The sequence below is a fragment of the Oncorhynchus mykiss genome, chromosome 23, assembly GCF_057628025.1.
Source record: "Oncorhynchus mykiss isolate SJ-2025 chromosome 23, ASM5762802v1, whole genome shotgun sequence".
NCBI classification, from domain to species: Eukaryota; Metazoa; Chordata; class Actinopteri; order Salmoniformes; family Salmonidae; genus Oncorhynchus; species Oncorhynchus mykiss.
The window spans coordinates 29,083,653-29,101,879 of record NC_143044.1 but is presented as its reverse complement, the minus strand read 5'-3'; the positions used below and the strand labels follow the sequence as shown (position 1 = coordinate 29,101,879).

Sequence of the window (18,227 nt, the reverse complement as noted above, 5' to 3'; positions counted from 1 at the left end):
AATTTCAATACCCAATGCTATGCGGGATCATTGGGATGTCCCGACCTTAACCCCTACTTTATTAATTTAAAATTGCATTTAAAATGTTAACTTCAGTGGAGTAGAGACGTTCCAATGATACCGGATAGCACGGACCAATCGTAATTGCTTCTTCCCTCCTCCTCAAACCACATTGGATGAGAGAGCCAGAAGTCCTGCCCCTCCGACCTACTCCTCCAATGGGTTTTGAGGAGGCGAGGAAAATGTGATTGAGATTTCCCCATTGAGTCCATGAGGAGGCTTGTGTGTGACTTTGGTAGAGGTAGTTTTTGAACTAAAACTTCACTGTTGACCGAGGAGAATTTAAATGCTAAGCATGTAGTAATGATTTACCACTGCTGTTTTAACCGTGGTTTTGTACGAAACCATTCGTTTGGTTATTGTGCCGGTTGAACAGTGTTTAGCCGCAAAGTAAATCAGCTTCGCAAGCTAGGTAAAGTTAGCTGGCTATCGGAGATTCGATGTCGTTTGCTGGTTGTTACATTGAGATGTTACGATATTCCTAACGTTGACATGTGGTGTTACTATGTGGCCGTTGTATAAGCTATATTTGCAACTTCTCATCCTAGCTTACTTTCAACCGGAAATAGTCAACCGAGAAGTGAACGTGCATATATATATCTTATAGTTATAGCGTTCAACTAGCTATAAGTGTGCAGTAGTACAGAATGCTGCTCTCCCTGGTTGTGCACACATACTCGTTGCGGTACTGGTTTCCTGCAGTGGTAATGCTAGGCACAGCTCCGGTTTATGTGCTGTCATGGGGTGCATGTCGTGTGCTTACGGCTGTCCTCCCATCAAGACTATACCGCAGGATGGACGACCACCTCTATAACATATACCAGAGCCTCGTCCTATTTTTCTTCGAAAACTATACCGGGGTGGAGGTGAGTAGGCCTGCATTTAATTTTAAACACTCTCATTAAACTGTTAGGTCCTAAATGGATAGCTGATTACACGTGGGGAATCCTCACTGCAGTCAACCTATCCTGAAAATGATCGGTCAAGCCATAGAATTAAGTGCGCGCATACACTGCACATTATGGTATCACGCGAAATATGCTTGAAAGGAGAGAATCTCCGATCTATGAACCTCTTCTGAACATATTTAGTGTTGCCAGTGAATTGTATGATGACGTGATGTTTACACCCAGTTACTTGATTCAAAAAGTGAGGTGAATTTGTATCGACTTTATTCACCGAGGTAAAAAACAGTTTCAAGTTCGATATTCGACGGATAATCGCGCTTTCAAACCACTTGAGCCAAAGGCTCCAAATAAGTGTCATGATGTTGGAAAAGTTGCGCACAACATTGCACAGGTCTTATTTTCACGATGTAGACATTCATTTGCTTTCCAAAGCTAATAAGCATGTGGAAATGTGAGCAGCGATTTTTATTCCTAGTTGAATTAGTTAGGGAGCGTGAACAAAGTACAAACTTTTTACATTCAAATTTCAATAGCTCCTTGGTCATGTGAAATACTTACTTCAAACAAGGTTCAGAATGTCCACTTACTACTCTTCTATATTGCACACCCTTTAGTTTATCAATTTTTATCTCACATGGTTTTACATGAATTTTTCGAAATTTAGAATTTCAATAGCTCCTTGGTCATGTGACCTAATGTACGCTGACTACCCTTCTATATTGCACACTCTTGTTTGTGTACTGTAAAATCACGCGGTGTAATGTACATTTTTCGTAGTTTAAAATTTGCATTAGCTCCTTGGTCATGTCAATTACACACCTAAGAAGCATGCAGTGGATATACACGCATATTGCAAAACGTCTAGTCATGCATCTTCTATATTGTTGTAAATTATTATTAGTTTGACAATTAGGGGGTTCAGTCAGTGTTTACCCTTTTATTTAATATTTATCTACAATAATTGGTTATTCTAAGTACCCTGTTTTTATATTTTTCCACAGTATTTAAGTGGTACACAATAGGAGAGAGACAGATAATATCTCCTTTCGTCGTTAATATCAACCATAAAGGAAAAGAGCAAAGTACGAGAGTCATGCTATTAATTGTCCAAAGCAGGGATGGAGAGTGAGCTAGTGAGGTAGACTGCAGTGGGTGTGCTGGTCAAGACATATACTGAACATGTAACCACAGTAATTGTGGCCAGCAAATCAATTAATAAAAATATAATATTGACACATTAAACAAATTGTAGACCTTTAATCTTTTCCAGCATGTCAACAGACACTTAACTTCAATTAAGTATGAAACATTTCAGTGTTAACTTTCTCTTTATCCCTGGTTGATGTACATTTCAGAGCCTCTTCAGTGTGGATGGGGTATAGCATACATTTTCAACAACAAAGACTGCACTTCCAGTTTGTTCTTTACTCTGTTGAACTCTTGTCTTCATTCCTAAGCACAGCACATGGAGCCTCAGTTGGCATGCAAAACATTCAATCAAAACAAAACACGTTATAAATAATATCAAATGTTAGCCATACATTGTCTTACATGCCGTCACGATTTTCAAAGATTATAAACATGTTAAATGAAGTTACTAACCCAGTCAGTCTTTGGGCCACATCCAGGTTCTTTATCAGTGGCGCACATGAAGCAGTTGTTGGCTTTGTTGAACTCAGAAATTATAGACATGAACTGAACATATGGCTTTCCCACACTACTACATAAAAATAAAGAATTTACTTTGAATTAAACGTCATTACATACCAGACATTTTTTGTATATCCTCAGCCATTTCTTTTCGCAGTTGCTCCATGTGTTTTTGAAGGTTCCATATCAATTTGGGTGGGGATGTTGGAAGTTCTGTGCAACTTCCTTGGCCATCTACACCAAAAAAATAAATGTTACCTAATTGTCACAACAGCTAACCATTCATTATTGGAAATATAACTATCAAACCTCCATTTCAAAGACCCCACAGCGGAAGGTGTCCTGCTGCATGGTGTGAGTTATTTCCCCTCCTTTACACTTTTTCCACCCAGTTGTCTTTTCCATGGCAGGATCTTGTCACTTTGAAGTATTCTCTTTTTTTTAATGTAAAAATAATGGAATTATGATTAGTTATAGGCAAATGAATACACAAGCCACATGTGTATGCTGTTTTCCTTATCACTAAAATCTAGTAATTTATAAGCAGAGGTCATTTCCTTTATGCCCCGTTCTACACGCAGCCTAAATTATAGGCACTGAACCATTTACAGGACAGTAAAAGTAGCATATAGGATCCAACCCTATCACAGAGTGAATAAATGTACAGTCGTGGCCAAAAGTTGAGAATGACACACATTAATTTTTAGTCTGCTGCCTCAGTTTGTATGATGGCAATTTGCATATACACCAGAATGTTATGAAGAGTGATCAGATGAATTGCAAAGTCCCTCTTTGCCATGCAAATGAACTGAATCAAGTTTGCGGACGACTACAGTGGTAGGCTTGATTACCAACAATGACGATACGGCCTACAGGGAGGAGGTGATGGCCCTCGGAGTGTGGTGTCAGGAAAATAACCTCACACTCAATGTCATCAAAACAAAGGAGATGATTGTGGACTTCAGGAAACTGCAGAGGGAGCACCCCCCTATCCTCATTGACGGGACTGTAGTGGAGAGGGTAGTAAGTTAAGTTCCTCTGCGTACACATCACGGACAAACTGAATTGGTCCAGCCACACAGACAGCGTTGTGAAGAAGGCGCAGACGCTGTCTGTGTGGGACCAATTCAGTTTGTCCGTGATGTGTACGCAGAGTAACTTAACTTACTACCCTCTCCACTACAGTTTCCTGAAGTCCACAATAATCTCCTTAGTTTTGTTGATGTTGAGTGTGAGGTTATTTTCCTGACACCACACTCCGAGGGCCCTCACCTCCTCCCTGAAGGCCGTCTCGCCGTTGTTGGTAATCAAGCCTAGCACTGTAGTGTCGTCCGCAAACTTGATGATTGTTGGAGGTGTGCATGGCCACGCAGTCGTGGGTGAACAGGGAGTACATGAGAGGGCTCAGAACGCACCCTTGTGGGGCCACAGTGTTGAGGATCAGCGGGGTGGAGATGTTGTTACCTACCCTCACCACCTGGGGGCGGCCCGTCAGGAAGTCCAGTACCCAGTTGCACAGGTCTCGAGCTTGATGACGAGTTTTGAGGGTACTATGGTGTTAAATGCTGAGCTGTAGTCGATGGACAGCATTCTCACAGGTATTCCTCTTGTCCAGATGGGTTATGGCAGTGGGGTTGCGATTGCGTCGTCTGTGGACCTATTGGGGCGGTAAGCATATTGGAGTGGGTCTAGGGGGTAGGGTGGAGGTGATATGGTCCTTGACTAGTGTCATGATGTTGGCCTGGGGGATAGGTTTATTCGAGTCATAAATACCTCTCTCCCCCCTTTCCTCTCTCTACCCTACTGAGGATACATAAAAAAATATATAACCAAGTTTTTTTTTATAACAGAGATTCTGGGAACATCAGTAGGTGGGGGATAATGAACTATATTCTGGTAAACCGAACAATTGAACATATGCGGTGGTACTTAATGAATATGATGTCAGTTCGATTATCATCTGAGACATTCTCATCAATGATAAGATGACAATGTCTATACATCAGAGTTATCGGATTCACATGGAATTGTTGTTCAATTTAAATGTTTGAATATGAAATTATTTGTGATGAGATGTGATTTTAGCTTCTAAAATGAGAGATTTGGATTTTCATAAGATAGTGCTGCTCAATCAGTGACCCGCCTCTGTGAAGGGACATGGGTTATAAAACTTTTCAAACACGCCCTCTTCTCCCTTCCTATATAAAGCCTTGATGTCAACAACTTCCTGTTCCGAGGATGTGAGGACGACGGTCCGATGTCAGAATGGTTCAGATAATAACTACAGAATGAAGCCAACATCCGCATGAGCTTTGGTTGCGAATGGTATGAACTTTGAACTCTTATTCGCGACAGAAGTGATACCTCCTAGCCGTTGAGTTAGCGACCGCAGCTGCAAACGCAGCTTAGGAAGGAACAGACAGAGTATCCCATCTACCACACAACAACGTTACTACAACATATCCAATTGACCACCAGAGACATTCTTCAAAGGACTCGGTTTGGCAACACGGTCTTCCATCTACCACCAACCTACTGAAGCGCAGCTCAGAGTAAATATTTATTGCATTTTCCTTTTCCAAATGGCCGGTAATTTAGAATGCATTTACGATAGCACTGTATTTCCGCTAGCACAGATTTGTTCCTTTGTTCCTCAGTCTCCTGCTCTTTCACTCAACCCAGCCCCTTTTCCTTTGTGTAACAAGCTGTCATATCTGTTCTGCCCGCTAGGGACGTTTTCCTTTGACGTAATTTGTAATCAAGTTATGACTTAATTATGTATATGTGTGATTAGTTGGGTTTAATCAGATATTTACTAAATACCTATTTTTTTTTATTGCTGATTCAAATTGTAAGCCAGGGTTCTTGCAGATAACCAAGAATTTACAACTTTCAGATGAGACTGAAGTAAGATGAAGATTAATGTTGACTGCTATTGATGTAAAATATTACTAGGTTTTTAAGAGTTTATTCGGAAGATAACAGTTCTTTAAATATTATTTCGGGGTGCCCAACTCTCTAGTTAATTACATTTACATGATTAGCTCAATCAGGTGATATTAATTACGGATAAATTATTTTATAGAATAGCATGTCATATCACTTAATCTGGCATAGCCAAAGACACGACACTAGCCTCTCAAAGCACTTCATGATGACGAAGTGGTTGCTACGGGGCGGTAGTCATTTAGCTCAGTTACCTTAGCTTTCTTGGGAACAGGGACAATGGTGGCCCTCTTGAAGCATGTGGGAACAGCAGACTGGGATAAGGATTGATTGAATATGTCCGTAAACACACCAGCCAGCTGGTCTGCGCATGCTCTGAGGACGCGGCTGGGGATGCCTTCTGGGCCTGCAGCCTTGCGAGGGTTAACACGTTTAAATGTTTTACTCATGTTGGCTGCAGTGAAGGAGAGTCCTCAGGTTTTGGTAGCGGGCCGTGTCAGTGGCACTGTATTGTCCTCAAAGCGAGCAAAGAAGTTATTTAGTCTGTCTGGGAGCAAGACATTCTGGTCCGTGACGGGGCTGGTTTTCTTTTTGTAATCCGCGATTGACTGTAGAACCTGCCACATACCTCTTGTGTCTGAGCTGTTGAATTGCGACTCTACTTTGTCTCTTTACTGACGCTTAGCTTGTTTGATTGCCTTGCGGAGGGAAAAGATACACTGTTTGTATTCTGTCATGTTTCCGGTCACCTTGCCCTGGTTAAAAGCAGTGGGTCGCGCTTTCAGTTTCGCACAAATGCTGCCATCAATCCACGGTTTCTGGTTTGGCAATGTTTTAATCGTTGCTGTGGGTATAACATCGCCGATGCACTTTCTAATGAACGAGCTCACCGAATCAGTCTTGAAGCGTGGAATCAGATTGGTTGGACCAGTGTTGAACAGGCCTGAGCGCGGGAGCTTCTTGTTTTAGTCTCTGCCTGTAGGCTGGAAGCAACAAAATGGAGTCGTGGTCAGCTCCGAGAGGAGTGCAGGGGAGGGCCTTTATATGCGTCGTAGAAGTAAGAATAACAATGATCCAGGGTTTTATCAGCACCGGTTGCGCAATTGATATGCTGATAGAATTTAGGGAGTCTTGTTTTCAGATTAGCCTTGTTAAACTCCCCAGCTACAATGAATGCAGCCTCAGGATATGTGGTTTCCAGTTTACATAGTCAAATAAAGTTTGTTCTGGGCCAACGATGTGTCTGATGTATACAGAGAAGATAGTCGGCCCGAGAATTGAACCCTGTGGCATCCCCAGAGACTGGCAGAGGTCCGGACAACAGGCACTCCCATTTGACACACTGAACTCTGTCTGAGAAGTAGTTGGTGAACCAGGCGAGGCAATCATTTGAGAAACTAAGGCTGTTCAGTCTGCCGATAAGAATGCTATGATTGACAGATTCGAAAGCCTTGGCCTGGTCGACGTATACGGCTGCACAGTATTGTCCTTTGTCGATGGCGATTATGATATCGTTTAAGATCTTGAGCGTGGCTGTTGCACGCATGACCAGCTTGGAAACCATAGCATAGCGGAGAAGGTACAGTGGGATTTGAAATGGTCGGTGATCTGTTTAACTTTGCTTTCGAAGACCGTAGAAAGGCAGGGTAGGATAGATATAGGTCTGTAACAGTTTGGGCCTAGAGTGTTTCCCCCTTTGAAGAGGGGGATGACCGCTGCAGCTTTCCAATCTTTGGGGATCTCAGACGATACGAAAGAGGTTGAACAGGCTAGTAATAGGAGTTGCAGCAATTGCGACAGATAATTTTAGAAAGAGGGTCCTAGCCCAGCTGATTTGTAGGTGACCAGATTTTGCAGATCTTTCAGAACATCAGCTATATGGATTTGGGTGAAGGAGAAATGGGGGGAGTTTGGGCGAGTTGCTGTGGGGGGTGCAGAGCTGTTGACCGGGGTAGGTGTAGCCAGGTGGAAACCAAGCCCAGCCTTAGAAAAATGCTTATTGAAATTCTCGATAATTGTAGATTTATCGGTGGTGACAGTGTTTCCTAGCCTCAGTGCAGTGGGCAGCTGGGAGGAGGTGCTTTTATTTTCCATGGACTTTCGTATCCCGGATCTTTTTGGAGTTTGTGCTACAGGATGTACATTTCTGTTTGAAAAGCTAGCCTTAGCTTCCCTAACTGCATGTGTATATTGGTTCCTAACTTCTCTGAAAAGTTGCATATCGTGAGGGCTATTCGATGCTAATGCAGTAGGCCACATTATGTTTTTGTGCTGGTCAAGGGCTGTCCGGTCTGGAGTGAACCAAGGGCTATATCTGTTCCTGGGTTTACATTTTTTTTAATGGGGCATGCTTATTTAAGGTGGTGAGGAAAGCACTTTTAAAGAATAACCAGGCATCCTCTACTGATGGAATGAGGTCAATATCTTTCCAGGATACCCGGGCCAGGTCGATTAGAAAGCCCTGCTCGCTGAAGTGTTTTAGGGAGCTTTTGACTGTGACGAGGGGTGGTTGTTTGTCACCGGACCCATTACTGACACAGGACATGAGGCAGTGATCGCTGAGATCCTGGTTGAAGACAGCGGAGGTGTATTTAGAGGGCAGGTTGGTTAAGATGATATCTATGAGGGTGCCCGAGTTTATGGATTTGGGGTTGTACCTGGTAGGTTCCATGATAATTTGAGTGAGATTGAGGGCATCTAGTTTAGATTGTAGGACGGCCGAGGTGTTAATCATGTCCCAGTTTAGGTCACCTAACATAACAAACTCTGAAGATAAATGGGGGGCAATTAATTCACATATGGTGTCCTGGGGGCTGAGGGGGGTCTGTAACAAGTAGCAACAGTGAGAGACTTATTTCTGGAAAGGTGGATTTTTAAAAGTAGAAGCTCAAACTGTTTGGGCACAGACCTGGATAGCATGACAGAACTCTGCAGGCTGTCTCTGCAGTAGATTGCAACTCCACCCCCTTTGGCAGTTCTGTCTTGGCGGAAAATGTATACACTTACATAAAATCATTTTTCAGCTATGATTTTATCACTCAGAATCCAGAATGGATATGACAATGGGGCCAGCACAGGATGTAATACACCCTTACAACAAAATATTTTTTGTTCTTTTTGACTTATCTGGTAAACTGCTACTATGTGTCAAGAAAAGAGCCCCAATTTGGGGTTGGTGTACTCCAGTCTGAAAGGGACAGAGCCAGCAGCCAAGAGTTTTTCACAGTATGTCATAAAAATGTATTACACTTATGAATGTATGTAAAATGCTAATATGTATTAGATCCAGTACAATGGAATAACTAAGACCTGAATTTGAATGCAACGTGTTCCGATTCCTCCTTCTCTTTCTGTCCAGCAGGGTCAACCAAAAACACTTGGCCTGATGGTTCATACAGATACTGGGGAAGCAATATAGAATGTATTGATCCTTTAACTTATTTTATTATTAATTGACCCGTATCACAACCCTCATACCTCTTCACAAAAATGTACCTAAATCAATTTTGGAAAAAGGATTTTACTCACTAAAGATGTACGATTATATTTTCACAGTTAGAAATAGTAGGCCATGCATCATAACTATTTATATCAGGAAAAACTAACCCTCAAATACAATATTGCATTTTCTAAGTTGTCTGCAGGTGGCTTGTTGTGAATGCACTCAAATATCAAGTCATTATCAGGTTATGTAAACTGCGTTCTAATTCTCAACGTAGAAGGATTTGTCTTAATGTACAGTATATAAAAATGATGCTATAAAAAGGATTCTTTCACATTATCAAGCTCACTGTGACTGACAAATCACTGCCTATTACTGTGATTAGAAAGAGCATATGAAACAGTTTTTCATGAGGCCTACCTGAGCGCCTTCCTTTAAGCACCTCTCGTGTCCTTGATCCATTCCACATACAGCCATTTGCGGATCTTTTCAGTGTCCATGTGAACGATAGTTATTGCGAGGATGAAACATTTGTTGATTTAAGTTTTTTAATTTTTTTGAACACCCATGTAAAATGAAGGCCTGCAAAGCATACAGATTTAAGTATAATAGCATGAGATGAAAGTAGACAAACATCAGTGTGCAATATGAAGGGATAGTCAGTGGACATTCTGAACCTTGTTTGAGGTCAGTAGGTCACATGACCAAGAAGCTATTTGAAATTCAAAATTTTGAAAATTTAATGGAAAACCATGTGAGATAGAAATGGACAAACTAAAAGGTGTGCAATGTGTAGGCCCACTGAGTGGACATTCTGAACCTTGTTTGAAGTCGCTTGGTCACATGACCAAGGAGCTATTGAAATTCTACATTTTGAAAAATTGGACAAACTAAAGGGTGTGTCTATGCCATCGGGTTAGCTTCAACCAGTTTTGAAAGTGTTTGGAGTAATGGTTAAAGAGCTATTGACATTTGAAAAAATTGATTTGTCACTATGTTGACGGTCCCTAACTGCTGTTGGTGGACGTAAGGAAAACTACAGGCGAATATCTTTCGAATATCCAACCTGAAACTGTCTTTACCTCGGTACTTTATTCACCCTTATTTTGTTTCGCTTTGTAAACAACACGCGGTAGTTCGGTTAGACCATCTTTAGTGATTGAGATTGCACTTAACTATGATTACAGTTGGATGACATAAGTTAGGTCGGGAATAGTCTTGCTACAAAGAAACATCAAACTACTTTATAAAGGCACGGGTCTGATTTAAAATCATATTCGGCTTAGTATAGCCACAATTGGCATTTCTAATCATATCTTATTGTCAAATATCATCATGTATAATATTTGAATGCTTATATGGATAGATACCCATCCTTAAACCCCAAAGAGCAAGTAATGCCTATGTAGAAGCAGTGGCTAGGAAAAACTCCCATAGAAAGGCAGGAACCTAGGAAGACAGCGCAAAACCAGGCTCCGAGGAGTGGCCAGTCCTCTTCTGACTTGGCGGAGTGGAGATTATAAGAGTACATGGCCATTAAGGCCAGCTCATTCTTCAAGATTTTCTAACATTCATAGATGACTAGCAGGGTCAAATAATAATAATAATAATACCAGTGGTTAAAGAGGGTGCAACAGGTCAGCACCTCGGGAGTAAATGTCAGTTGACTTTTCATAGCTGAGCATTCAGAGGTAGAGGTAGAAACGGCAGGTCCGGGACAAAGTAGCACATCCAGTGAACAGGTCAGGGTTCCAACTACTCCACTATATGTTATGCACTAGAAGCATGCTTACTTTACTATTTTGGAAATGCACCCCTCCAAACATACTTGCTTCACATAAGCGATAATAGCATTCATCCCTATTAAAGACTCAATTAAAAGACTTTCAAATACATGAATCAATTGATTTTACTTAAGTATTACAACTTCTATCTTATGTACTAAAAGCATTTCTACTGTGCCCTTTTGAAAATGCACCTCAACTACTTACACTACAAAAGGTATGTGGACACCTGCTTGTTGATCATCTCATTAAGAAATCATGGACATTAATATGGAGTTGGTCCCCCTTTGCTGCTAAAACAGCCTCCACTCTTCTAGGAAGGCTTTCCACTAGATGTTGGAACATTGCTGCAGGGACTTGCTTCCCTTCAGCCACGAGCATTAGTGAGGTTGGGCACTGATGTTGGGAGATCAGGCCTGGGTCACATTTGGTTTTCCAATTCATCCCCAGGGTTTAAGAAGGGGTTGAGGTCAGGCCTCAGTGCAGGCCAGTCAAGTTCTTCCACACCGATCTCTACAAACAATTTCTTTATGGGCCTCGCTTTTGTGCATGGGGCGTTGTCATGCTGAAACAGGAAAGGGCCTTCCCCAAACTGTTTCCACAACGTTTGAAGCACAGAATTGTCTAGTATGTCATTGTATGCTATAGCGTAAGATTTCCCTTCACTGGAACTAAGGGGCCTAGCTCGACCCAAACTTTACATTTTGCACTATGCATTAGGGCAGGTAGCCTTCTCCTGGCACCTGCCAAACCCAGATTTGTCCATCGGACTGCCGGATGGTGAAGCGTGATTCAAAACTCCAGAGAATGCGTTTCCACTACTCCAGAGTCCAAGCGAGCTTAACACATGTCAATGCAAAAAGGAATTGTCCATAGAGCACCGAGACGGGATAGTGTCGGCACAGATCTGGGGAAGGGAACCCAAAAATGTCTGCAGCATTGAAGGGCCCCAAGAATACAGGGGCCTTCATCACTCTTACATGGAAGAAGTTTGGAACCACCAAGACTCTTCCTAGAGCTGGCCGCCTAGTCAAACTGAGCAATTGGTGGAGGTGACCAAGAACCCGATGGCCACTGACAGGACTCCAGAATTCCTCTGTGGAGATAGTTGTCCTTCTGGAAATTCTCCCATCTTTGCAGCATTCCACCAATCAGGCCTTTGTGGTAGAGTGGCCAGATGGAAGCCACTCTTCAGTAAAAGGCACATGAGAGCCCACTTGGAGTTTGCCAAAAGGTACCTAAATGACTCAGACCATAAGAAACAAAATTCTCTGGTCTGATGAAAGCACGATTTGGCCTGAATGGCAAGCATCACGTCTGGAGGAAACCTGACACCATCCCTATGGTAAAGCATGATGATGATGGCGGCTGCATGCTGTGGGGATGTTTTTCAGCTGCAGGGACTGGGAGACTAGTCAGGATCGAGGGAAATATGAACGGCGCAAATTACAGAGATCCTTGATTACAAACCTGCTCCAGAGCGCTCAGGACCTTAGACTGGGGCGAAGGTTCACCTACCAGCAGGACAACGACCCTAAGCACACAGCCAAGACAACGCAGGCGTGGCTTCGGGACAAGTTTCTGAATGTCCTTGAGTGGCCCAGCCAGAGCCTGGACATGAACCCGATGGAACATTTCTGAAGAGACCTGAAAATGGATGTGCCGCAACGCTCCACATCTAACCTGACAGAGCTTGAGAGGATCTATAAAGAAGAATGGGAGAAACTCCCCAAATACAGGTGTGCCAGCTGTAATCGCTGCCAAAGTTACTTCAACAAAATCCTGACTTAAGGGTCTTGTAAATTAAAAATGTCTTTTACATTTTTTATAAATTTGCTTTGTCATTATGGGGTATTGTGTGTAGATCGATGAGGAAAAACAATTGAATCAATTTTAGAGTAAAGTTGTAACATAACAAAGTGTGGAAAAAGTTGAGGGTTCTGAATAATTTCCGAATGCACTTTAGGTCTGCTGATTTAGTCAGTGACAATGAAGTAATCAATTGCTGCTTTCTGTGTAGCAAAGCCATCTTGAACAGATGCTTCATTCTTCAGTCATACCTTTTTTGTAGAGAAATTGCCTTTTAATGAAAACATGCAACAATAGCAAGCCTATTATTGAACATGCCACTCTTGTATAATGAAGCAGCTAATAAATAGCCATTTTCAAACATTTGCCAAAATGCAATTTGCGGGAAACCACCGTTCTAAACAGTTCACCGAATGCGAGTAGTTCCATATGTGACAGAGATGAAAATGTCAGTTAAGAGAGGGAATCTAATAGTAACAACTAGGATTGGTTGATAATGACTAGGATTATGCCTTTGGCTTCTGGGCAATGAAAGAAAGTTATGAAAACCAATAGGAAGTCTTTATAAAATAATTACCTCCACCTTTCTGTGGTTGGATTTTGCTAGGCTACTTTGAAGCAAGGTAAGACGTTAAAACTAACAATATTTCAGTATATTACTTAAAAGTAATGCTTACAAATTATGGTTAAGCAGTAATGGGCAGTCACTACCATTATGGTGCTCTTGTTAACGGGTATGAAGCATGAGTTCTTACTCACCAAAGTAACAACAATGTGGTCAGAGTTAGTAACATGACTACAACTAAGATCTGGCACCTATAACTACAAACTTATATTTTTGGGTTATTACAAATGTATTAACTTATTTTCGAGTATCTTCTAAACTACCCACTGTAGTATTTATCAATGTCAAATGGAGGATCTACTCTGCTACCAAGTTTGTATGCTAGCTCTGTAGCTGGCGAAGGTTAGCATCCTTATACTCTTCAGATTTTGTGGCTGTGTTATCTAGTGGTAACCCGTTAGCATGGCAGGCTCTGGTGCCTTCTAGCCGTGGGCTCCCACCAATTGCTCTAACTGTGTAGCACCTTGTCTGTTCTCTTTCTTTTGGTCACCTTTTCACCATATTCCCTGTGGATTTGGCTATGGGAGTTTTGTAACTTTTCCCTCCTTGGCTTAGTGCTAGCACACTAGCTGACTGACATCTGGAATCTATCTAATTTAGATTTTCTTGCTATTAGATTTCCCTCAGCATGGTGAAGTGCCCCCTCCCCCTTGCATTTGTAGCTAACTCAACCTGCACTCTGAAAGGTTTTATCGTCGGCTGAGCCCCAGCCAACAATCTGTAAGTCTCTGCTCTCTTTGCTTTTGATCTGTGGTTATGTTTTAGTTGTGGTGGTCTAGCTGGTCTCCAGTTGTTGGGCTCTGGCTTGCTGACCATAACTGTGGTGATTGGCGAGGCTAATAGCTATTTGGTTAAATGGCTAACATTAGCTGGCTGGCTAGGATTACTGCATATAGCTAACATTCTTTGATAACTGGTTAGATGGTGTTATGTATTTCCCAAACTTTGGTTTATTTTAATGTAGCTGTAAGCCAGGTGTTGATTGCACTGCACAAGTCAGGCAATTGCTAACGTAAAGTTGATTTGTAACAATAAATTCATAAAGTATTTGCTTGTTGGCTGAAAATATACATTTGTTGGCTGAAGTTATACATTTGATGTTATTTCAGTTGGAGTTTACATTACAGGAAATATTATATGACCTCAAACAATTCCCGACGTGGGTTCGGGAATTCTGATTGGTTTAAGTAATAACTTGAAAAATAGAGAAGTGAGGTGTAACTTTGCATTGGGACTTTTGATGTGTGCATATCCATATCTTACATTTATGTTAACTACCCTATAATTGTTTTATTCTGTGTTAAAGGTCATTCCAAAAATTGATCAATTTGAAGACCCCTTGAAGTATAAAATATATACACGTTTTTGTTTAAACATTTTATTTGGCCTTATTGCTATTAGCCCATACAAACTCATTGACTAATATATTCACTATATGGAACAGATAGTCCCCCCTCAATTTAGTCAGTTTGTTCTGAGAGATAAGATCAGGATATATTTTTGGAACTAAACAGTCTCCATATATACTTCCATTTAATTTTTCAACTGTTACTGGGTGTCCTTCAGACTAGTCTTGTGAGGCCTGTAGGCGTCCTAGAGCAAAACAACAGTGTTCGTGAGAGTCTCACCTTTGCACAGAGGTGTCATATTAGTGTGTAGCCCAGACGGGTCGGACACTATAGTTTATTTTCTTCACGAAAACTGATTTATTTTAAGAAGCTAACTGAAACCGAACCGGTTGTCATTAGTGTTGGGCTATTTCACCAGTCCTCTAGGGAGCAAAATAATGGCTAGTTAAAAATGTGTGAATGTGATCTGTATACGTTTAGTGCTTTATGAGTCTGGGATATTGCATTCGGCATCCAGTTTTACCTGTGGTATGCGGTTTTATTTATTTGTTTTATGTGGCACCACACCTCTTAAATGTAAAGTCCGAGATTTGTTTTTATTCAATTCCGCATGGTATGAGAACGAGAGGTCGACCGATAATGATTTTTCAACGCCGATACCGATTATTGGAGGACCAAAAAAAGCTGATATCGATTAATCGGCAGATTTTTATTTATTTTTTATTTATTTTTTATTTATTTATTTGTGATAATGACAATTACAACAATACGGAATGAACACTTATTTTAACTTAATATAATACATCAATAAAAATCCATTTAGCCTCACTCAAATAAATAATGAAACGTTCAATTTGGTTTAAATAATGCAAAAACAAAGTGTTGGAGAAGAAAGTAAAAGTGCAATATGTGCCATGTAAAAAAGCATACGTTTACGTTCCTTGCTCAGAACATGAGAACATGAAAGCTGGTTCCTTTTAACATGAGACTTCAATATTCCAAGGTAAGAGGTTTTAGGTTGTAGTTAATATAGTATTTATAGGACTATTTCTCTCTCTACCATTTGTAATTCATATACCTTTGACTATTGGATGTTCTTATAGGCACTTTAGTATTGCCAGTGTAAAGGTATAGCTTCCGTGCCTCTCCTCGCCCCTGCCTGGGCTCGAACCAGGAACACATCGACAACAGCCTCCCTCGAAGCAGCGTTACCCATGCAGAGCAAGGGGAACAACTACTCTAAGTCTCAGAGCGAGTGATGTTTGAAACGCTATTAGCGCGCACCCTGCTAACTAGCTAGCCATTTCACATCGGTTACACCAGCCTAATCTCAGGAGTTGATAGGCTTGAAGTCATAGACAGCTCAATGATTGAAGCATTGCGAAGAGCTGCTGGCAAAACGCATGAAAGTGCTGTTTGAATGAATGCTTACGAGCCTGCTGCTGCCTACCACCGCTCAGTCAGACTGCTCTATCAAATATCAAATCATAGACTTAATTATAATAACACACAGAAATACTAGCTTTTGGTCATTAATATGGTCGAATCCGGAAACTATCATTTCGAAAACAAAACGTTTATTATTATCGCATATACCCTGACTCTGCGTGCAATGACCACAGGAGAAGTGACACAATTACACCTGGTTAATATTACATGCTAACCTGGATTTATTTTAGCTAAATATGCAGGTTTATGGTTCGGTACACGTTGGAGCAACGACAGTCCTTTTTCCGCGAATGCGCACCGCATCGATTATATACAGCGCAGGACACGCTAGATAAACTAGTAATATCATCATCCATGTGTAGTTAACTAGTGATTATGATTTTTTTTTTTTTATAAGATTAGTTTAATGCTAGCTAGCAACTTACCTTGGCTTCTTACTGCATTCGCGTAACAGGTAGGCTCCTCGTGGAGTGCAATGAGAGGCAGGTGGTTAGAGCGTTGGACTAGTTAACTGTAAGGTTGCAAGATTGAATCCCCGAGCTGACAAGGTAAAAATCTGTCGTTCTGCCCCTGTACAAGGCAGTTAACCTTTCTAGGGCAGGCGTTCCGCTAGCGGAACCCCTCGACAACATTCCGCGGAAAAGGCAGCGAGCGAAACTCAAAAATATTCCTGGACTCCACAGATCATGAGGATGTCTTATTTGTCCATCTGTGACCTACCGCTTTTGACCACCAGCCCTGAGTCCAAATGTTTATTTTACACTAGGGCTGGGCGATATGGCCAAAATATTATGGTATTTTTTTTTCAAATTGAACAGTATTTTATGTTTTTGATCAATAAAAGTTCTACATTTGCTTTGAGTAGTGCGTGACCCTAGGCAACACATATATTCTAAATTATATTCTTCATTCTGATTGTTTTATACTGTTCAATTCAATTTCAACCTAAAATAATTTCTCACTGCCACGATATGGGCAAAAAAGAGGCCTTATTTTTAACCAAATGTTGCGATTTAGATCAAAACAGTTGGGTGAACTGTTGGAATCATGGAAATATAATGTTTATTCTAATTCTATAGTTAGAATACTATTAATAGTGGGCACTTTGAATACAATGTTTGACATGACAATGAATAAAAATGGATGGATGAGTTATTGTGACAGGGTAGGAACCAAAGTGATGTTCAGTGTTTCCTAGGGGACCCTATAATCTTTGGCTACATTAAATCTTTATTCATGTAGCCAACATGGTCACGCTTCGTTTATTTCTCTTTGATTTAGAAGATACTGTTGCACAAACATGCTGATTTAGGCCTCCACCAGCACTGGTATCAGGCTGTATTAGCTAGCTACATTTGCTCTGACTTTTAGCCAGCTGACTAGCGATTAGCATTAGTGGCTAACACGGTACAAACTAGCTGTTTGCTGATGTAAGAAACACAAACTAATATTGTAATTATAGAACGCTTGTGGATTTATATTAAGGTTAAAGTGGAAACAATTTTGTTTCATGTGCTACATTGACCATTACACATTTAACAAACATTCAAGTACTGTTATAGAAGGTCAAGTAAAAACCCAAACCAGTCCGTGCATCAATACTGGTATAGTAAAATGCGGTATACCGCCCAGGCCTATTTTACACAACGTTTTCACCAAACTAACAAAGTAAGCTTCGATTTGGTCTGTGTTTGAGCTATTGTTACATGGGCGTTATGAAATGAATCCTTAGGTTGGTAGGAACAAATCTAGCATATTGCCAATGTTGTCTGATTTATGTATGACTTATGTATGACTTTCTGTTTGTCATTATGCCCTTATGTCTTTTAGGCCTAGTAAAATGGTGTTCATTCTTCTTTAGATTGTTATTTATGGAGACGTGCCAAAGAAAAAAGAGAATGTAGTCTACCTTTCCAACCATCAATGCACAGGTGAGCTGTTCCTTTTCAACAAAATGCTTAACTAATTCATTTCTGTTCATTCTGAGTGAGAATAATTTGTTAAAGTTTGGCACATGATGCAGTTGGACTAAAACCCTTGCTTTCTCTTGTCTTGTCATACAGCGGACTGGATCATTGCTGACATGTTAGCCATTAGGCAGAAAGCACTTGGCCATGTGAGATACGTCCTAAAAGATGGGCTGAAATGGCTCCCATTATACGGATGGTATTTCTCTCAGGTAATATATTTATCTAAAAGTTTTGG

At 41.0% G+C, this 18,227-nt stretch overlaps 1 protein-coding gene and 1 long non-coding RNA gene across 2 annotated transcripts in view; one reads left to right on the top strand and one right to left on the bottom strand.

The window, feature by feature from the left end:
* Positions 1-244: 244 nt before the first annotated feature.
* The window catches only part of LOC110502710 (1-acyl-sn-glycerol-3-phosphate acyltransferase epsilon), a 56,404-nt gene continuing 38,421 nt past the window's right edge, over positions 245-18,227 (top strand). Inside the window, exons 1-3 of the mRNA XM_021580957.3 lie at positions 245-926; positions 17,884-17,953; positions 18,086-18,201. Coding sequence (XP_021436632.1) covers positions 708-926; positions 17,884-17,953; positions 18,086-18,201 — 405 coding nt within the window. The 5' untranslated portion in view covers positions 245-707. The remainder of the gene's footprint in view (positions 927-17,883; positions 17,954-18,085; positions 18,202-18,227) is intronic.
* Positions 2,210-2,956, bottom strand: LOC118943878 (uncharacterized). Its single transcript, XR_016491046.1, has 2 exons — positions 2,571-2,956; positions 2,210-2,420 (listed from the first exon to the last, which is right to left on the bottom strand). It is a non-coding gene; the product is annotated as an uncharacterized LOC118943878 (long non-coding RNA).